The sequence below is a fragment of the Panthera pardus genome, unplaced genomic scaffold (genome assembly GCF_024362965.1).
Source record: "Panthera pardus isolate Hobbes unplaced genomic scaffold, ASM2436296v1 HiC_scaffold_10, whole genome shotgun sequence".
NCBI lineage: Eukaryota > Metazoa > Chordata > Mammalia > Carnivora > Felidae > Panthera > Panthera pardus.
The window spans coordinates 35,202,864-35,225,703 of record NW_026526655.1 but is presented as its reverse complement, the minus strand read 5'-3'; the positions used below and the strand labels follow the sequence as shown (position 1 = coordinate 35,225,703).

At 37.3% G+C, this 22,840-nt stretch overlaps 1 protein-coding gene across 5 annotated transcripts in view; it reads left to right on the top strand.

Moving 5' to 3' along the window:
• The window catches only part of SGO2 (shugoshin 2), a 68,521-nt gene that overhangs the window by 22,321 nt on the left and 23,360 nt on the right, over positions 1-22,840 (top strand). For 2 of the 5 annotated variants that reach the window (XM_019428376.2, XM_019428371.2), the window contains exons 2-5: positions 7,367-7,498; positions 9,310-9,485; positions 10,310-10,387; positions 18,154-18,239. In XM_019428376.2, the coding sequence (XP_019283921.2) occupies positions 7,369-7,498; positions 9,310-9,485; positions 10,310-10,387; positions 18,154-18,239 (470 nt within the window). In that variant the 5' untranslated portion in view covers positions 7,367-7,368. Of the gene's footprint in view, positions 1-3; positions 513-6,805; positions 6,899-7,366; positions 7,499-9,309; positions 9,486-10,309; positions 10,388-18,153; positions 18,240-22,840 lie in introns of those variants that run through there. The other 3 variants (XM_019428374.2, XM_019428372.2, XM_019428375.2) reach the window with 3 other exon arrangements.

Genomic DNA, 22,840 nt, shown 5'->3' with positions numbered 1-22,840 from the left:
TCGGCGCGGCCGCCCTTTGCTTGGGGAGATCCGTGCCTTTCCCAGCCGAAACTCTCAGCGCTGCTCTCTTGAGTCTTCCGTCAAGGGAGCCGTGCGCGGCCCGTGGTCCCGCCCACCCTCCTCCCTCTGGTATCGCGAACTGAGGCCGCGCTCTCAGGGGCTCGTTGGGGAACTCTCCGGTTTGGATCTGAGTGGCTACATCTTGTCTCTTTGATTTTGTGCCCGGCTGGGTGAGAGGTACGAGCGGCCAGTTAGAAGGTCAGCTCCTTGAAGGAAGAGATTTCAGTCTTTGTGACTGCACTACTGCTTTTTAGAGCATTATCTAGGTCATTGTGAACCTTCAGTAAATACCTGCTGGGTGAGCGTTGGAGACTGCTTACCCAGGTTCTTAAATGATCCCTCTCCTTTGGAGTGATCATTTGGAAGGAGGGCTGGCTGAAGGCGAAGGGGTGATGGAAGACTGGGAAAAACTTAGAACTTGAACTGCGTCTTGATTTACAGGTAGGACTTCGGTAAGGAATAGGGACTATGATTTTTCTAGATGAAGAATCCAATTCAGAACTGGATGTGGAATTTAATATTTCTGATATAGAGTTAGCCGAGATGATGGCCAGACAGGAGCTACAGAATAATAATAAATAGGTCGTATTAGTGAGTGCTATGTGCCAAGTCCTGTACTAGGCACTGTACATACATCGGCTCATTTAGTCCCTACAATTAGATTCACTTACTATTACTTTATAAGCCTGAAAGTTGAAACTTAGAGACATTAAAATAACATAGCTATGAAATGTTAGAACTGAGACTCCCAACACAGTCCCAACCGGTATTTAAAATACCTCAATCTCTGTACCATAAGTCATCCTTGAATGGTACTCCAGTGGCCTGGCCTTGGTTCCTAAAGTGTTACCTGGTGAGGTTGTTAATGTGGAGGGTGACAGGGCAGTGTTAAAAGGAAGACTCTGATTTCTGGCATGAGCATTTGGGTGGGTGATTGATAGTGCCACTTATTAAGTTAGGGAACCAGGGACCAACTTATTGGGGAGGACAATTCAGCGATGGTTTCCTAATTAGTAAAATGAGATTTAGTCTTCCTGACTGGATTTTTCTGGAGATGGACTAGATACCTATGCCAGTGTCTCTTCACAGGTGTAAGATGCAACCATTTATCTGTGGGATTTCTGTATGTGCCTGTGTTCTATCTATGCAATAGATAGTGATCTTTGATTTTACCTTTTTTCTTTTTTGACAAAATTTTTAGAATACTTTAAACTTCTTTCCCATTGCAGAAAATTCTTCTAAAACCATATTCCCATTATTAACATGACATCACCCAACATCTGCCCAACACTTTCAAAGGAGACTCATTCCAGCATTGGTCAGTTTTAGTATTTGACACTTCTTCCATTTATCCATAGTTGTTTCTTCAACAAATGTTTAACCAGTAGCTGCTATGTGCCAGGCACTCTTTTGGCTCTAAGGGTACAGCAGCAAACAAACTTGACAAAAATCCGTGCCCTCATGGAACAGATTTTAGTAGAAGACAGTAAATTAAATAAGGAAATTATGTGGTCTTATATTAGACACTGATAAGTTAATGGAGAAAATATATAATAGGATAGTGAAATGGGGTCAGGTGAGTAATTTTAAATATTTGGTCTGGAAAGGCTAAGAAAGTGACATATTAATAAAGACTTGAAGAAAGTGAGTAAACCCATGATTATTTGGAGGAAGAGTTGACACAAAGAAGAAAAAAAAACCGGGAATATAAAGATTCTGCAGTGGGAGTATGCCACGGTAGCCAATGGCTGGAGCTTAGTGAGTGAAGGAAGAGTGATGAAGAGGTCAGAGAGGTACTGGATGGGGAATTGGGGAGGGTGGGGGAGTGTTAAACTGTGTAGTACTTTACAGGCCATTGCAAGGATTATGACTCTACTCCAGTGATATGGGAACCACTGGAGGGTTTTTAACGGAGGAGTGACATGAATTAAGTGTAAAGGGATGATTTTGGTTACTAGGTTGAGAATAGATAGTAGGAAGGAAGGTGGAAACAAGAACACCATTTAGGTAGTTACAGCAATAATGTACATGAGAGAGAATGGCCACTTGGATCAGAGTGATAGCAATAGGTGGCCCATGTGAACATGTTGTGAAGGTCAGGCCAGCATGACTGATGATCGAGTGGATGTGGGATGTGAGAGAAAGATGTTTCTGAGCTGAGCAGGTGGAGATGGAGTTTCCATTAAATGAGATGGAGGAGACACAGTGGAGCAGGTTTGGGTGTGTTGAGTTTAGGACATGTTAAATTTGAGCTGCAGACGTGCTTGGGTGGCTCAGCCAGCTAAGCTTCTGACTCTTAGTTTCTGCTTGGGTCATGATCTCACAGTTGGTGAGTTCAAGCCCTGCATCACTCTGGACTGATGGTGCAGAGCCTGCTTGAGATTCTCTCTCTCTCTCTCTCTCTCTTTCTCCCTCTCTCTCCCTCTCTCTCCCTCTCTCTCCCTCTCTCTCCCTCTCTCTCTGTCCTTCCTACATCTTTCTCTCTCTCTCTCTCTCTCTCAGAATAAATAAACTTAAGATTTTTTTTTTTTTTTTTTTTTGAGATACATATTAGACATCCAAGTTGGAGATGAGGAGTAGGCAGGTGGATAAATAAGTCTGGAGTTGATCAGGGATATAAATTTGTAAGCCGCCCCACATCACTCTGTACTGATGGTGCAGAGCCTGCTTGAGATTCTCTCTCTCTCTCTGTCTCTGTCTCTCTCTCCCTCTCTCTCTGTCCTTCCTGCATCTTTCTCTCTCTCTCTCTCTCTCAGAATAAATAAATTTAAGATTTTGTTTTTTGAGATACATATTAGACATCCAAGTTGGAGATGAGGAGTAGGCAGTTGGATAAATAAGTCTGGAATTGATCAGGGATATAAATTTGTAAGCCATTGGGATTTAGATTTAAAAGCCAGAACACTAGATGATACTCTCACAGTAGTTTATGTACATAGAAAAGAGATGTGACCCAAGGATTGAGATTTGGGGCACTCCAATGGTAAGAGTTTAGGGAGATGAAGAATAACAGAAGAGACTTAGAAGAAGTGGTCAGTGAGAAGGGAAAAACCAAGGAGAATGTTTTTTAGAAGATTGCTAAAGAAAGTATTGCAGAGAGAATGACCTGATATTAAATACTCTGATTAAAAAAAAAAAAATACTGTGATTAAAATTAGATCATTTGAGAACTGTATCTTGACTACTATATCTGATTTAGCAATGCTGCAATTTAGTGACTTCAATTATCAATTTCCATACGGTAGTGATGAGAGCAACAACTTGAGTGGAGTAGATCAAGAGGGAATGGCAGGGGATGAACTGAAGACTGCAAGTATAGACAACTCTTTTAAAGGAACTTGCGATAGGGGCGCCTGGGTGGCTCAGTCAGTTGAGCGTCCGACTTCGGCTCAGGTCATGACCTCGCGGTCTGTGAGTTCGTGCCTTGCGACAGGCTCTGTGCTGACAGCTCAGAGCCTGGAGCCTGTTTCAGATTCTGTGTCTCCCTCTCTCTCTGCCCCTCCCCCACTCATGCTCTGTCTCTTTCTCACTCTGTCAGAAATAAACATAAAAAAAAGAAATTAAGGGAACTTGCGATAAAGAGAAACAGAACTAGGGTAATAACATTCCAGCATCAAGAGATCACTTGTATCTTTTTAAAATGTTCCATGTTTATGCATTTACACTTGCCATCCCTTCTTCTGGAATACCCTTTCTAATCTTGATACCTAACAAATTCTTTGTTTTTAAGACTTATTTGTTCATTGAACAAATATTTGTTGTGTTCATGTTATTTTCCAGGCCCTGTTACACGGGCCACGGAATATATCAGTGAATAAAACAGAAAAATCTATGACCTTCTGGAACTTAAATTCTAGTTGGGGAAAACAGGAAGTAAGTAAATTCTGTAGAATATTAGATAGTGCTTTAAATGCTATGGAAAAAAATAGAAAAGGGTAAGAATGATCAGACATGCCAAGAGAAGGAGCTACAGTTTTGAATGGCCTCAGTGAGAAGGTGACACGAGCAAAGACTTGGAGGAGAGTGAATGAGCCTTTTATATATCTGGAGGAAGAGCTTTCTGAGTAGAAAGAATGACCAGTACAATGGACTTGAGGCTGAAGGATGCCTACCATCTGCCAGGAGCAATTAGAGCTTGGTAGCCAGTGTGGCCTGGAAGGAATGGACTAGTGAACAGAAGAAGGTTCAAATTGGAGAAATGGAAAGAAGAGCAGATGTTGAAGGGACTTCTTGACCACTGAAGGACTTCAGCTTTTATTCTGAGAGAAATGGGACCATCAGGGAGTTTTTTAGATTGTCTAGACTAAAAAATGCGCTGTAGTGAGGGCAGCAGTGGGAATAGGGGGATAAGAGGCTGTTGCAATAATTCAAGTAAGATGAGTCCGTGCCTTGATCTGGGCTGATAGTAGTGGAAGTGCTGAGAAGTGGTCAGGTTCCTAATGTACTGTGAAAGTTGATTGGGATAGGAGAGAGAATTTTGGCCAGAGCAACTAGAAGGATGGTGTTGCTATTAACTGAAATAGAGAAGGCTCTGACTGAAGCAGGTATGAGCAGGTTAAGTTTGATATGCCCTGTTATAATTGTTTAAGCAGAATTGTGAATCCAGGGAGGTTCAGGAAAGAGATCCAAACTGAGATCATAAAGTTTAGAGTTCTTGGCATTTTCTAGGTGGTATTTTAGCCATGACTATCAAATCACCAAAGGAGTGAGTATAGATACCCAGAGGAGATCCAAGGAGAAAATCTGTTACAAGTTTGGAACATTTGTAAAAGAGAAAAGAAACAGCTAATTAAGTAGAGGAAAAAACCCAGAAGTTTGGTGTGCTGGCAGCCAAGGAAAGATAATTTTCGAGGAGGAAAGAGAACCATATCAAATGCTGCTGCTGGATCAAGTTAGATGAGGACTGAAAATTGACCATTAGATTTAGCAGTGTGATGGTACTTCAAGATTAGCACTTTTGGTGTAGTCATAGTGAAAGTCTGAGTGACATTGGTTTAGGAAAGAATTGGAAACTGAGTACAGACAGTTCTTTCAAGGAGTTTTGCTATAAAGAGCTTCAGAGAAATGGAGGAGTAGTCTGAGGACGAAGAGGGAACAAGGGAAGGTTTTTTAAGATGAAGGAAATAGCAGTATGTTTGTATGTTGATGAGAATGATCCAGTGGAAAAAAATGACAATGAAGAGGAGAGAATTATGGAGTTATGTCTTTGAGGAGGCAGGATAGCATGAAGTCCAGTGCATGGATCCTTATCTAAGCAAAGCAGGACTGACATTAGAAGATAGATGGTTCATCCATCATAGTGGAGAGAAGACAAGGGCACAGATACAGATGATAATGGGTAGGTAATTGTAATGAGAGCTTTGACAGAGTTCTTTACAGGTTGCTTCAGTGTTCTCAGAGTAATAGTGAGCCAGGATATGAAATTAGCAGCCAATAAAGAGTGACCCAGAGGTTGGCTATACCATCAGGATGTAAAGGGTTATAGAGTCTGATGACATTATATTCAAGGCTGGGGATTTTTAGGGAGGAGAGAGAACAAATGGTCTGCAAGCATGAATGTAGTGCATCCTTTAGGAGGTGAAAGGGAGAAAATGGCCACCTCCTGACAGGGAGGGGAATCTGCATCTTCCTGGGAGCAGCTGGTTCAAGAAGATGAAGGGACCATTTAGAGGAGGGACTGAAGTTAGAGGTTTTGATAGTGATGGATTGTGAGTTCCAGAGACCTTCACAAGGTAGGGCAGGGGTGAGATATGAAGACTCTTCATTTTCTGTGGCTGTTGTAACAAATGACCACAAACCAGGTGACTTTAAACAGCAGAAATTTGTTTTCTCACAGTTCTAGAGGCCAAAAGTCCAAACTCAGTGTTGCTGAGCTGAAATTCTGGTGTTTGCAGGGCTGTAGTCCCCCAGAGGCTCCAGGGGAGAATCTGTTCTTTGCCTGTTTCAGCTTCTGGTGGCTGCCAGCAATCCTTGGCTTCTGGCCGGATCACTCAATCTCTTCCTCTCTCCTGTATGGACACCAATGAGGCCATTTGGAGGCCTAACTAGGTATAATCCAGAATAACCTCTCTATCACAAGATCCTCAACTTAATCACGTCTATAAAAACCCTTTTTCCACATAAGGCTTAGAATGTAAGGATTAAGACCCGATATCTTTGGGAGACCATTTTTTAGCCTACCACAGAGCTACAGGAGGATTAGGATGAGGGAGATAGGGAGATGACAGTGACCTGGGAGTCCAAAGATTCTGTGATTGACATAAAGAGCATAGTGAGATTAGTCCTGTGGATTTAAGTCAGGTAGTGGTGGAAAGGTTGAGTATTGGAAGTTAGGCAAGTGCAGGTAATGGGGTTTCTTCTTGATCTCTGAAGATAGAGACAAAGAAGCTTGGGGAGGGAATGGGAGCTTTGAAAGGTTAGTCTTGTCTAAGTACATAGCTCAACATCAACTGTCCCTTCTCAGTAAAACCTTTTCTGATCATTTTCCTCTGCCCAGGCAGAGTTAATTACTTTTATGCATTGTATATTATATCATTTATTCTTGTCATAGTATAATGTGATTATCTTCTTCTTTCTACTTTTAGACTTTAAGGTCTAATAGGCCATAACTGTAATGGACAAATAGACACACTCAAGATATCCTGCCTAGTCCTCCAAACTAGCTAGCATGCCTCCTCTCCCATAAGATTAGGTATATCTGTTCTGTGCATTCTCTAAGGTTACACTTCTTACATTGTCAAAATAGGATCTGTACCTACGGTGGACTCTACATTCCATGACTGACATGCCTATACAACCGTATCCTGTTTTCTGTCTGCTGTGCCTAACCTAGCTCCTGGTATGTAGACATAATAATATAGATTTGAATGAAAAAATAGTCATTTACCTTTTTTGGATACCACTTTAAACCACTCCTGGCTACTTGCATACTTTCAGATTTTATACAAAGCGTTTTGTAAATTCTTTTTTTTTTTTAATGTTTATTTATTTTTGAGAGAGAGACACACAGAGTGGGAGTGGGAGAAGGTCAGAGAGAGAGGGAGACACAGAATCCAAAGCAGGCTCCAGGCTCTGAGCTGTTAGCACAGAGCCCGATACGGGGCTCAAAGTCACAAAGAGTGAGATCAGACCTGAAACAAAGTTGGATGCTTAACTGACTGAGCCACCCAGGCACCCCTGTAAATACTTACACACAAACAAATTATACCATATAAGTCATGATTATTACCTTCTGGAATGTATCAGATACCCTTTTTTCTTTTATTAATCATTGCTCTGATTTCTTTCTTTCTTGTTTTTACTTCAGTGATGGAGAACCCAGTGATGGAAACTAGCTCACTTTTTACCTCAGGAATTAAGAGACATGTGAAAGACAGAATTTCAAAGACTGGGAAGTTGAATGTTTCTCTTGCTTCAAAAATCAAAACAAAAATACTAAGTAAGTGCTATTGGTTTTAAAGTATGCTCACATTTTTACTTTCCCTTGGAGAATTGATACAGTATTTGGCACTTCATTTTATCAAGTATAGAAAATGACTAAAATGACAATTTTTGTTAAGCGATACTTTTTGTGCATTCAATCCTTTCTGTCTCCTTCAACTCTTATTAGTTTAACGGATATGATGATTTACCCTCAGTGGTGACAGCAGAATTTTCAGCAGTGAGGCCGGGGTAGCCTAAGGCAGCTACCTCCTACACTGCAAAGAAAATACCAATGTGACATTTCAGGAAAAGAGCTAAAAAACAAGTGACAGATTGTTCTAGTATGCTGTAGCAATTGGATGATGGGTAATCTAGAATGATTGGCCCAGGTAGAGTGTCGTCATGGGTGATTTTATATAGCCAAAGCTCATGATGGTATTGAACATTTTGGAGATAGGTTTCATGGATTCTGGAACTAAGAGGTCAGAAGGGGAAAAAAAAAAAAAAAGTGGGAAAAACTGCCAATATAAATTTCCATTACTTCTGAAACTTATCTCAGTGTTTCCTATCCATCTCAGCAGGAGTAGAGAAGGTTTCCTGTAGATATAACATGTTTGAAGGGTAATTGTGTGTGCCCTCTGAAATAGCTGAACCTCCTGAGTATCTTTAAATCTTAATGTTGCTCCTACCCAGGTCTCTAGAATCATGTGGTATATTAGACCACCTTGTGTAGTGGCTGTTTGCTATTCTCTTTGGCAGGACCATTGCACACTCACTATTATGAAGGAACATCCGGAGTTTGAGGAGTGCGACAGGAAAATATTATCCTTTAGCTCTGGAAGTCTTAAACTGGTTCTAGTCTGTTTTCGTTCTAGTCTGTTTTCTGTGTCAAGGGTGGCTGTGTGAAACTACTTTCTTTATGCAAAAGATAAAGTACTTTTTTGGACCCTTTTTTTGATGCCCAAACAATGCTTGAATATTTAAAATATGTTATTACTTTTATAAACTTATTTTATAGATACTAAACCTCCATTCAGTGGGATATGTTGTTGAATAGTAGCATTTAAATCTAAATTATGAAAATGTAAGTATGGTTTATGTGTACTAAGGGAACACACTATATTTAAGGTGAGCTTTACCAAGGAATTCACGATTAAATTTCTCTAACAACACAGAAGCATTTCTGATTTAAATTATATTTACATAGTGCTTGTAAAGAGAAGGCATCGAGTTTAGATTGCAGTAAATGCCAAGAAATAAGAATTGGATATTTAGGGTAGCAATAGAAAATCCCACAGGGTTTAGATGGTCTGTCCAACTTTACACTCATTATGGTCCCTTTCACTCAAAATTTTGAAAAATGGGCTTTGGAAGCATTAACTGATGTGTTCCATTCTGGAGCCACAGAAACTGACTTTAAGATTTTAATGGCTACCCTAATACCTATGGGATATCTCCAGTTAGAGCTTTGGAATCAGCTTCTCCATTCTACCTCCTAGTCAAAGTAGGAGGGAAGGTAGGGCAGCAAGTATCAAGATTTAGTTTTTATGACTGGTCTAATTATCTACGATCCTGCATCTGTCCTAGACATCCTTTATCCCTAACTCTATTTACAACATTCTGCATTCCTTACAGTTCGTTTGTTCTTCATCTTCTGTCTGGCTTTTATTTCTGGTCTGTATACATTTTTTTTTTAATATTGTCATTCTGTTGTTTTCCAGCCTTTAGTTAAGACTTATAAGTGAAATATATGTTGCCTAAAATAGTTTTATAAGGATATGAAAACAAGGTATAAGTTCAATATTAACTTAAAAATTTTTTTTACAGATAATTCTTCCATTTTCAAAATTTCTTTAAAGCACAACAACAGGGCATTAGCTCAAGCTCTTAGTAGAGAAAAAGAAAATTCTCGAAGGGTTACAACTGAAAAAACGCTATTGCAAAAAGAAGTGGAGAAACTGAATTTTGAGAATGCATTTCTTCGCCTAAAACTAAATAATTTGGTATGAATACTATATTGTGTTTGAATTCTAAATTATAACTAAAATCTTAACTGTGTTATTAAAGAAGCTCTAAAAGTGTTTTTCAAATATCTAATTATTGTAAAAAATTATTGAAAGAATATGCCATGTTAGTGGACAAACTTAATGGGTAATAAAATAGGTGTCTTTAACTCTACATTCTAAATGTCACTTACAGCCCTGCAAACCAGTATAATACCTTGATCATTATTTGGTTGTTTATCATTAGCAAAACTTGGTGCATTACAACAATGGGCATAATTCCTCCAATGAAAAGAGGGGAGTTCCCAGAGTATTTGTATTCTCTTTAATCCCAGCATTTCACTGGCTACACACCAAATAGAATGAAGATTGTAGTCGTTGTTTTCCCTTCCAATTTCCAACTCTGTCCACGGACAGGTCAGTAAGAGCCAATGGTTAGCTAGGCTGCAATTTATAGATCTAACACCAAAATGAGCAGAAGTTAATTTAAAATGGAAAAATTGATCTACTATTCATGAGTGTTCAATTCCTTGATAAACTATGTTAACTTGCTGTAGGATGTATTATTACTGTGAGAAGAAAGAGAAATGTTCGTAGGAAAATTTATTATTGAGAACTCAGAAGCATTCAAGGGGGGTGTGTGTGTGTGTGTGTGTGTGTGTGTGTGTGTGTGTGTGTGTGTTTGAACTATAGCATGTAGTACCTTTTTATTTCAGTGTGATCTCAGTTATTTTCTAAGTCTTCTCAACTGATGACATCCATACATGTATGGTATAATAAACTCCAAATCTTAATTGATTAAAAGTGTCTTTATTTTAACACAGAATAAGAAACTTATAGAAATAGAAGCACTCATGAACAATAACTTGATAACTGCAATTGAAATGAGCACTCTTTCTGAGGTAAGTAGAGTTTATATGTAAGTAGTGTAATTTTTTAAGCATTACTAAGGATAATTAAGATTAAGTAGCATTAAACTAACTTAAACTTTGTGCAAAGAAATGATAACACCAATTTTAACTGGCTAACAGCACATTATCATATGGCATAATTGGTTTATTGAAATTTTTACATAAAAATTAGGTTTTGATTAGAAGTAACACGGGATTAGACAGCTCAGTGGAACATAATGGCCCCTGAACAACTAAAACACAGCTAAAAAAGACATTGATAGAAAAGTAGTATTTCAAATTAGAAAAGGATTTGTGTTATTAAAAAAAAAAGATGGGTACAATTGAACAACTATTTTGGGGGAAAAAATAGAGGCAGATCCTACTATATACCATTCTCTAAAATAAATTCTAGATGGATTTAAATGTAAAAAAGGAAATCATATAAAATAAGAAATACAAATATATTCATTTTAAATAGGAGAGGCCTTTCTATACCTAGAAACAAAGCAAGTAGAAGGCATAAAGGAAACTATTGGTGGATTTTCTCAAAGAACATTCTTAGAAGGCTAAAAATCATAAAAATAAAAAGCCAATGGCAGACTGGGAAAATTAAACATATAGCAGATAAAGCATTAATATCGATAGTTAAATACCTCTTGTAATCTATCACGAAAATATAATCAGTAGTAAAATTAGGAAGGGAGAAAAGCCAAATATTAGTGAAGTTAACTCAATTATCTAAATAGGAAACATAATTGTTGTAAAGTAGTATCTAATGAGAAGGCAAAATATACATAATAAATAAACTGAAGAAAGGTTAGTGAAGTCCCAATTGTAGGTAAATTTCTTGATAGTAATGGAGTTTAGTGCTTTATAGGGCAGCTTTTAAATGGAATTGCCGGGGCGCCTGGGTGGCTCAGTCGGTTGAGTGTCTGACTTCGGCTCAGGTCACGATCTCGCAGCTCTGTGGGTTCGGGCCCCACATCGGGCTCTGTGCTGATGGCTTGGAGCCTGCTTCGGATTCTGTGTCTCCCTCTCTCTCTGTCCCTAACCCACTTGCATTCTGTCTCTGTCTCTCTCAAAAATAAATAAACGTTAAAATTAAATAAATAAAATAAATGGAATTGCCTATATTTAGCTCCCAGCTCTGTTAACTTCCTGGTCCTGTGACTTTGGCATTTAATTCTGAATCTTAGTTGTCCTCTTGTGCCTAGTGTGGCTAATGGTAGTACATCTATGAAGAATTAGTGTGAGAGTTAAATGTGGCTAGCATGTGTCCTCACAATAGGAAGAATGCAATAAATGTTAGCTGTCATTACTTTTTTATTATTGTGTGTGCATCTTCCTGTGTTTTCTAATTTTCTGCAAATCTCTCCTTTTAAAAACTTATTTTTAGTCATTTATAAGGCTTTTAAATACATAGTCTTTCTGGTAAGAAAATAGGAACTCTTTCAACTTTTGTGATCAGTGGTTAGCTCCTTTGTCAGAAGCTTTATAAAAGCTAGCCAAAGAATGTGTACTTTTATCTCCTAACTTCATCCACATTTGGATACAGAAAAGATTTGCGTACATGTCCCAGTGAAATAATGTTCACAGGAGATGTAGCTCTTAGCATTATAAATTTGATACCTAGTACAACCAGTGAACAGAGGTATACCTTATACATTTAGTATCCTCTAAGGAGAAGAGATGCTTGCTTTTCACTGGGTGGGTGGGTGGGTAGGCAGAGTCAGGGAGGGGGCTCTGTTTTGCTGATCAGCTTGCAGGGCTGAATCAAGTTGCCTTGAATAAATTACTAAGATCAGAATCAGATATAGCAGTGGGGAGTCTAAGGTTAGTACAGGAATTGACTTAGAGAGTAAGGGAAAGAAGCTAATTAATTAGCAAGATCTGGAGGAACTTTGGAGAACAGATAGCCCTAAAAGCATTGCTCAACTACTTGTGAATTATGTGATACAAAGCTCCTTCCTTCCACTAGTTCTTTAAAAAATATTTAGTAAAGTCAACTTTATTCCCGATGCTTTTTGTGTGGCTCTCTTTGGAGAACTCAAGGCTGAGATCAGCATCTGGATTTAGAAGAAGGTAAAAACAGTAAATGGAGGAGCTGGATGATGAAGGGACAGCATATAACTTTGGGATCTACTTTCTTAGACTTGCTATTTAACAGACTAACTTTTGCATATCAAGTTTTGAGTTTTGTAGTTCCTTTTTATTTGGGGAAGAGAATGATGGGGACTATAGATGTTCTAATATCAGAACAATATAATGAAGTATATAGAATGAAATCTCATATAAGCTTCTGTTCTGCTTTCAGCCACTTTATTCTTCCTCCTTTCATCTCCCCACACTACCTACATGTAACTGCTTTGTTTCTTTATATTAAAACAAAACATATAAATATTTTCTTAATTTTCTTTCTTACACAAAAGATAATATACTATCCCTAATGCCTTGTCCTATGCCTTACTTTTTTTTAATGTGACCTGTCTTGAAGATCTTGCCATATGATTACAAGAAATGCTTCCTCATTCTTTTCCAGTGCTATTTAGGATAGATCCAGAGTGGACCTCTAATCTATTTAACACTATCCAACACTATGTTGGATACTTGGGTTGTCTTTTGCTTGGCTTCACATTAGTGTAGAATGCCCTTTCCTCTTGCATTATTAATTTTTTCCCTCTCTCCTGGATTATTCCTATCAGGAAGCAAAAATGTTATCTCCCGTCTTTAAAAAATAAAACAAAACAAAATGAAACCTCTTACTCCAAATAACTCCCCACCCCCAGCTACTTTCTCATTTTTCTCCTTTATAGCAAAACTCTGAGAGAATTGTTCACACTGTCTCCAGTTTCTCTTGAACCCACAACAATTGGAGTTTCATCACCACTCCACTAAAAGTGCTTTTCTGGAAATTGACCTCCATGTTACCAAAACCTCTTGATAGTTCTTGGTCCTTACGTTGACCTTCATGTGACTTTTACAACACTATATTCTCCTATGTTTCTTCCTACCTTTCTGATTATTCATTTTTAGTCTGTTTGCTGTTTCCTCTTTATTTTCCTGACTGCTAAATTTTGGGTGCCCCAGAACTCAGTTCTTGGACTTCTTTCTTCTATCTACATTTGTTCCCTAAATGATTCATCCATTCTCATGGATCTGATTATTGTTAAATGCTGATGACTCCCAAATTTGCATCTGCAGCCTCCCTGTCTCCTCTGAACTCCAGACAATACCTAGTCCACTACTTATTTCGCATTTCTATTTGGATGTCTAAGAGGTATCTTAAATTTTGCACTTGCCACCAAACCAGTTCCTTTTGGGGGTCTTCATTTCAGGTAACTGCAATTCTGTTTTCCTGTTTTTTCCTCACATCCTGTACCTGATCCCTTAGTAAATGGTTTTAGTGCTGCTTAAAGCTCAGTCCAGAGTCTTAACCACTTCTCACAACCCTCACTTTCACCACCCATCCAAGCCCCCATTTTCTCTTACCCAAGTTCTTGGAGTGGCATCCCAACGTGGGCTTCTTGCTTCTGCCTTGCCTCTATATTCTCTTCCCAGCGTAGCAGCCAGATTAATACTGTTAAAACAGAAGTCTCTGCTGAAAGCTCTCCAGTGGCTTCCCATGTGATCTATTGCCTATTATTGTCTGAATACTGAAACTTGTGTTCTTTCTCTCACCTCATTGACTACTCTCCTCCTTCCGCTCTTTAACATCTTCAATCTGCAGGCCTCCTCCCACTCTTCAAACACAGGCAAGCTGCCACCTCTGGGCCCTTGGTCTTGCTCTTCTTTCATATGGCCTACTCCCTACTTCCTGCAAATCTTGACTCAAGAGTGACTTCAGTCAAGCCTTCCCTGGCAACCTTATATAAATTTGAATCCTTCCCCATCCCTGCCCCTACATTTTATACTCTGCTTCTCTGCTTTAATTTTTCTCTTTAGAACTTAACACTATATGACATAATTTTACTCATTAATTTTATTACTCATCTTACCAGAACATAAGATTCTTGAGTATAGAATTTCTGTCTATATAACAACAATGTCTAGAACATAATAGAAAGCAATAAATTTTAATAAAATGTTGGATAGTGTTTCCTCATTGAGAATGATCCTGTTTTTGTGGCTCTGGGTGGCTCAGTCAGTTAAGCTGCTGACACTTAATTTCAGCTCAGGTCACGATCTCTTGGTTTTTGGGATTGAGCCCATGACAGGCTCTGTGCTGACAGCACATGGATCCTCTCTCTCCCTCTCTCTCTGCCCTTCCCCCAATCATGCTGTCTCTCTCAAAATAAATAAACATTTTAAAAAATTAAAAAGTAAAATATATTTTTTTTAAAAACGATCCCTTTTTTTAAGGGTAATGTACATATTTATCTTATATGTTATTTAGCTTTTTATTTTAAGTTTATTTATTTTGAGAGAGAGTGCATGCATGCAAGCAGAGAAGAGAGAGAGAGAGAGAGAGAGAGAGAGGGAGAGAGGGAGAGACGGAGAGAGAGAATACCAAGCAGGCTCTGTGCTGTCCGTGTGGAGCCTGAGGCAGCTCTCGATTTCACGAACTGTTGAGATCATGACCTGAGCTGAAATCAGGAGTCGGTTGCTTAATTGACTGAGCCATCCTGGTGCCCCCATTTAGCTTTTTAAATAAAAAGATGATAAACAATGTAAAATACTTTTTTTAGCATCTATGATGATAATCATATGGTCTCTCTTTTTAGGTGTATTATGATAATTTATTTTAGTAGCTTTCCTAATTTTGTAATTCTAGAATAAATTTCAGAAATGATTTATTATTCTTACAATGTGCTGCTAAATTCTTTTTGCCAGTGCTTTGTTTAGGAATTTTTTTTATTGTTAATTCACAAGTGAGATTTTCTTTTTATACAGTCTTCAGGCATTGATAAAAATATATATGAACTGGAATTTGGATGTTTTCCTTTTCCTATGATCTGGAAAGATGGTACAGTATTAGAATTATTTTTTCTTTAAATGCTTCATAGAATTCTGTGGAACCATCTAGACCTGGGTCTTTCTTGGTAGGAATGGTCACACTTTGTTAACTTTATTTCTTCTATGGATATTAGTTTGCTTGGGAAAATTTCTTTCTTTTGTGGTTGGTTTTATTCAGTTATATTTCCTTAGAATTATTATCTCAGACATGTTTTCAAATTGATTTGCACAGAGTTGACCAAAGTAGTCTGTTATTTTTTAATTTTGTCTGTGTTATATTTTCCCCAGTTGACTAATTTTGTGTATTTTGGGCTTTTCCTTTTTTTTTTTTCCCCTACTAGTTTAGGTGCTTGTGGTTTTTTTCATTTATTTATTTATTTTTTTCTTTTTTAAAATAGTAATCTTTGGGGTTTAATTTTCAACCTTTAATTTTATTTTGTTGTTTCAAACTTACTAATTTTTGCTTTTATCTTGAGTAGTAAGTCCTTTCTTCCCCTTTCCTGTGGTTTATTTTATTGTTACTTCTTTACCTGAGTCAGATGCTTATTTTTTTTTTTTTCATTCTTTAATAACTGTAGGAAGGTGCCATTTTTTCACAGTGCTCTGAAGATTTTTATCTTTAGTTTTGAGAAATATGACTATGATGTATCCTTGCATGGATTTCTTAAAGTCGTAGCATTTTGAGGATTCACTCGGCTTAAATATGTGGTTTGATTACTTTTGCCAAGTTTGGGACATTTTCAGCCGTTATCTCTCTCAAACTTTTTCACGTCTGCCGTCTTTATCTCCTTTTGGGACTTCAGTGACATGAGTGTTATATCTTTTGTTATAGTCCCATAAATCCCTGAACCTCTTAATTATTTTCAGTTGCTTCTCTCTTGCTCACATTGGATGCTTTCTGTTGCTTTCTGTTCAAGTTCGCAGATTTTTCCCCCTCTGTTTTTGAGTCCATTGAGTTTTTAACTTATTTTATTTTGGTTATTGTATTTTTGTTTCTTTTTTATATCTTCTTTTTATTTGCTGAGATTTTCTGTTTCTTTGCAAGATTTTCTATTTTTTTCATTTGTTTTAAGCATGTTTGTCATTGTTTATTGAAACATTTTTATGATGGTTGCTTTAAAATCCTTGTTAGGTAATTCCAGCATCTTAATGTTGGTGCTGTATTATTATCTTGTTGTTGCTGTCTGTTGATTGTCTTTTCATTTTCAAATTTATAATTTTCAAATTTAGGCCTTTTCCTAATTCTTGGTGCAATGAGTTATTTTATATTAAATTATCTTGGGAGGTGCCTAGATGGCTCAGTCGGGTAAGCATCTGACTCTTGGTTTTGGCTCAGGTCATGGTCTCACGGGATCATGGGTTCCAGCTCTTTATCAGGCTCCACGCTGACAGTGTAGGACCTGCTTAGGATTCTCTCTCTCTCCTTCTCTGCCCCTCCTCTGCTCATACTCTCTCAAGAAAAAAAAAAAAAACATCTTGGCCATTTGGGTATTGTATTAAGAAACTCCAGATCTTATTTAAACATTCTGTTTTGACAGGCACCATTTGATAGTATCATAATGCCAGTGATAAAGGGATGTGCCACCTACTGCCAAGTTGGAGGGGTCAAAGTTTAGGTTCCCCACTCAGTTTCTGTTGTCACCCTGGTGGAGAGGGTGTCTCCTCACTGATGGATGGAGCTAGGACTTCAGGCTAACACCACCCTGGCTGGGACAGAGTAGGGTGCCTCATGACTTCATGGCCTCCACTGACAGCAGGATTGGGGGAATCATAAAGGGGGAGGTTGTTATTATTGAAGAGTGGTGAAAAGAATGGTTCTACTAGACCTCTTCTATCCCCACCCTAGAGTAGAGGAAAAGGGCTCCTTGTTATTAGCAAGTAAGAATGGAAGTCCAGAGTCCCCATGTGTTCTCCACTGACATTGCTGGTACAGGGGGTATCCTCATTACCCCTGGGATGTCCCACCTCTCTTCTTGGCCTTTTCTGACAGTACAGTTTGGAGGACAGTTGCCTTGTGATAGCCTGGTGAGTATGGAAGTCTAGGCTCCTCATTTGGCTTTTGTACCTTTTTCAAAAATTAATTGACCAAATATGTGTGGGTCTATTTCTGGACTCTTATATTTCACTGATCTTTTTGTCTGTCTTTATGCTAATACTATACTATGTCAATTATAGCCCTCCAACAGCTTCTTTTTCAAAGTTGTTTTAGCTATTCCGGGTTCTTTGCATTTCCATGTGAATATCAAAGTTAGTTTGTTGATTTGGTTATACCCTTGTTTCTATTACAGGTTAGCACCATAATAAAACATAGTTGTGTGTTGCTTAATTTTATGATCTTTATTAAATAAATAAAACATGTTCAAAAAATGTCTGAGAAAATTTAGAAAATACTATAGATAAGCAAAAATTTAAAAGATATATTAAAATCACCCAGACTTTAAATGTAAAAGACCATTAAGAAATATGGATTATGAAGTGCAATCATATGTTACACAATGCATATGTGGCATGAGCATATTGCATATTTATGTCAAGATATTATATAGGTATACACAGGTATATTTATTCATATGCACAGAAGACAATTTATTTGGGAGTTTATGTACCAAAATCGTAGTAATGATTATCTTTGGATGGCATGATAAAGGATGAACTATGTTTAATCTTATCACATTATTCTCATTCAGCTATCAAAGGCTAATGCAAGAATTGTTCTATTGCTATTGGTATACTTGTATAATTTGGTGCTTCAATAACAAACATTTAATGAGATTAGAAATTTTTTTCCTTTTCCTTTTCTTTATTCTTTATTTCAAAAATAGTTTCACCAGAGTCCCTTTCTACTGCCAAGTAGCAAGAAGAAACGGACTAGTAAACAGTACAAGTTGATGCGACTTCCATTTGCAAGGTAATTGCTTCAAACTTGGTTAAATACTTGCACACCTCTACCTAGATAAAACTTTGAACAGTTTTTATTTGGGTCTTCTTCCTTGAAACATAGAAAAACATTTAAAAATAAGTAATGAAATACTTGTTAACATTGTACCAGTGAAAGAAATTGGAAGCATAATCTAATAGAGTTCAGTTTTAAACTTTGAAATAATATTCAGCTTTCCCAAAGACTGTAGAGAAGAAAGAGCCAAAGGTGAACCTTTAGTTACATGGGTTTGAATTATACTGGTTCAGAGTGTTTAGATTTTTTTTTTTAAATTTTTTTAATGTTTATCATTTTTTAACGTATTTATCATTGAGAGACAGAGAGAGACAGAGCATGAGCATGGGAGGGGCAGAGAGAGGAGAAGACACAAGGTCAGAAGCAGACTCCAGGCTCTGAGCTGTCAGCACAGAGCCTGACACGGGGCTCAAACTCACAAACCGGGAGATCATGACCTGAGCTAAAGTCGGACGTTTAACCAACAGAGCCACCCAGGCACCCCCAGAGTGTTTAGATTTTTATGTAGCACATTGTGTTTGTGTATGTTGTACAATATTTTGAGTTTCATCAACCTGTAGTTGCCTAGTAAGGTAGGAATGAGATGATCTGTAGTTTCTTGGTACAGGTTTTATCTCCAGGGCTCCAAGGAAGCTTACCCATAAATTCAGTAACTATGTGCATCTGTAGTATCTGCTACTCGTTAGTTCTTTTCTTTCTTTTTCCTTAAGTCCCCACTGGCCTCTTTTTATGCTGGGTAAATCTGGTAACTATTTCTATCTTTATTATCTTGAATACTGCTCCAAGCTTTAAAATTAACTTTCATCATTGCTATTTCCTAACCAAAATTTACCACTTCTTGATTAATTTGATTATAAATCATAGTAAACAGCTTATTTCAAACCTGTCATTTTAAAGACAATTTCTGAAGTCCAGAGAGATAAAATGACTTAATGAATTGATGGCATTGATTAAAATTCTCTTGTCTGTTAGAGACAGAATTCTTTGTTATGTCATTTACAGGTTTAATGCTTTTATTTAAATGCACAAGTAAATGCACTTACATATTGAAATGCTATCTGTAACATAGTAAAAAATAGTAAAAAATTCTGTATCTACTGTGTCACTCTCTATTCTTTATGTTTATTTTTTGAGGGTGGGGGAGGGGCAATGGAAGGGAAGAGAGAGAGAGAGAGAGAGAGAGAGAGAGAGAGAGAGAATATGAATCCCAAGCAGGCTTCACACTGATAGCAGAGGAGCCCAACATGGGGCTCAAACTCATGAACCACAAGATCATGACCTGGACTAAAATCAGGAGTCGGTCCCATAACCAGCTGAGCCACTCAGGCACCCCTAATTGCTGTAGTTTTAAAATAGATACATTTTGGGGCGCCTGGGTGGCTCAGTCGGTTAAGCGTCCGACTTCGGCTCAGGTCATGATCTCGCGGTCCGTGAGTTCGAGCCCCGTGTCGGGCTCTGGGCTGATGGCTCAGAGCCTGGAGCCTGCTTCCGATTCTGTGTCTCCCTCTCTCTCTGCCCCTTCCCCGTTCATGCTCTGTCTCTCTCTGTCTCAAAAATAAATAAACGTTAAAAAAAAAAAATTAAAAAAAAAAAAAATAGATACATTTTACTGTCCTGTAGTTCCTTTACTTAGTTTTTTGTTTTTTAAGAATATCTTGGCTGTCATTATGCACACATTTTCCAATTAAGTGTCCTCTTGCGCTATAAAAAATTTCATTTTTTAGTAGAAATTGGAGTATAATATAGATATTAGAAATATTAGAAAAGTTGTAAAATCTTAGAGCCGTGGTGAATTTTCATAAGTAAACACTGTTGTATAATTAGTATCCAGACCAAGAAACAGAACATAGCCAGTACTTCAGACGCCTGCTCTGTGATCCTTTCTAGTCACTACTCACCACCCACCCAAGTATGAACATTATCCTGACTTCTAACATCACAGATTGAACAATTTTGGCTCATTTGAAACTTCTTATAGTGAAATCATAAAACATGTATTTTTATCTCTGGCTTATTTTGTTGAGCATTATGTTTGTGAGATTCATCTGTATTGTTGTATGTACTTGTAGATCAGGCATTCTCACTGCTGTGTAATGTTGGATGATTATCCCATCATTTATTCATCCTTAAGATGATGAGCATTTACTTTGTTTTTGTTTTGGCCTGTTTGTTACAAACAGCGCTGTCATATATAAGCCTTTTGATGGATGCACATACAGATTTCTGTTGGGTATATACCTAGGAGTAGAATTACTGGGTTTTACATATATTTGGCTTTAGGAGAACCTGCCAAACAGTTTTCTAAAGGGGTTATACCAATTTACATTCCTAATAATGTATAAGAATTCCTGTTCTGTATCTCCATCAACACTTGTTACCGTCTCTTTCAGTTTAGCCATACTGAGCCATAATAATTAATCATTCATTTCCTTGATAAACAATGAAGTTAAGCACCTGTTTATATGTTTATTTTCTGTTAGATTGTCTTTTTCTTTCTTTCTTTCTTTCTTTCTTTCTTTCTTTCTTTCTTTCTTTCTTTTTTAAGATTTGCAGTTTCTATACATTGTGTGTAAATTACAAATATCTTTTACTCTGGCTTGCCTTGTCATTCTCTTAATGGTGTCTTTAGATAAACAGAAGTTATTTATAAGAATCTGCTTTATATGTCTCTGTTTTGCCCCCCATGGTTACTACTTTCTGTGGCCTTTCAAGAAAATCGTTACCAATTGGAAGGTCATGAGACATTCCCTTATGTTTTCTTTTAAAAGCTTAATTATAATGGGAAGAAAATAAACAAATAAGTAAATAGCAAGCTTTATTAACTTCCCTTTAATTTTTCTTTTTAAATTTTTTGAGAGAGAGCAGACACAAGGGAGCAAGGGCAAAGAGAGAAGGAGAGAGAGAGAATCCTTCAAGGAGCAGAGAGAGAAAAAGAGAAAGAAGCAGACCTCGCACTCACCCGAGGCAGGGCTTCAGCTCACCCAATGCGGGACTCGAACTCACGATCTGTGAGATCATGACCTGAGCTTAATGAAGTTAGATGCTTAACCAACTGAGCCACCCAGGCGCCCTTCCTTTCATGTTTAGATCTTCAGTCTACTTAGAATTTTGGGTATGATGTGAGGGAAGGGTCATTTTTTTCATGTGTAAATCCTGTTGACCTTGTATCATTTAACGAAAAGACCACCCTTTCCCCACTTCACTGCAGTATTATCTGTATCATAAGTCAGATGACTGGATGTGTATGGGCCCGTTTCTGAACTCAATATTCTATTATATGAGTTTTGTCAATATCACATCATCTTAATTACTAGCTTTGTAATAAGTCTTGATGTTTGATAGTGTCAGTATCCATTTTCTTTATTTAGGTTTTTGTTCTTGAACATTATCTTAGCTCTTTTGACCCCTTTGCATTTCCAAGTGAATTTTAGAATCAGCTTATCAGTTTATACACACACACGCTCTCTCTTTCAGTTTTGGAATTTTGATTGGGATTATATAGAATATAGTTCAGTTTGGGGAAAATTGACATTTTATAAAATTGAATGTTCCGTCAATGAACATGGTATATCATTGTTTATTTAGATATTATGTATATTCTCTCATAGTTTTATACTTTTTTGAGTAGTTATTGCATGTCTTAGATTTTTTCCTACTTATCTGATCTTTAGTGCTATTCTGAATGTTATTGGTTTTATTTATTTATTTATAAATGTTTATTTGTTTTTGGGAAAGAGAGTGTGAACAGGGGAAGGGCAGAGGTAGGGGGGACAGAGGATCCGAAGTGGGCTCTACCCTGATAGCAGTGAGCCTGATGCAGGGCTCACACTCACAAACTGTGAGATCATGATCTGAACCAAAGTTGGGCGGTCAACCAACTGAGCCACCCAGGCACCCCTGAATGTTCTTGTTTTTAACTTTAATATTCTTCTTGATGCTAGTATATAGAAGTACAATTAATTTTTGAATATCAACCTTGTTTCCAGTGACCTTGCTATTAATTTTAATAGTTTATCTGTAGGTTTTTTTTTTCCATTTTCTATGAATATAACTTTATTATATATTATATATATTGTAATAGGGACAGTTTCCCCTTCTCTGCTTTAGTTTGTACACCTTTAATTTTTTTCTTATCTTATCGTAGTGACTACTTTTTGTTCATTAATGAATAAAAGTAATAATAATGGAGATTCTTACTGTGTTCCCATTATTTAATATGTTTGCTTTTGGGTTTTTGTAGGTTCTCCTTAACAGAATAAATAGTTCCTTTGTGCTCCTGGTTTTCATGAATGGCTTTTTAATTTTATCAAATGCTTTTTATGTCACTATCAAGAATATGTTATTTTTTTCTTTTTTTTTCTATTAATGTAATGATTTTTAATATTTTTTCTATTAATGTAATGAATTTTAAGCATTGATATTTGAATGTTAAATCATGATTACAATTGTGGAATGAACTGCTCCTGATGATACATCCTTTTGATATGTCAGTAAATTTTACTTGGTAACTTTTTAAAGGATTTTTCCTCATACGTTAATAATAAAGATAATTTATA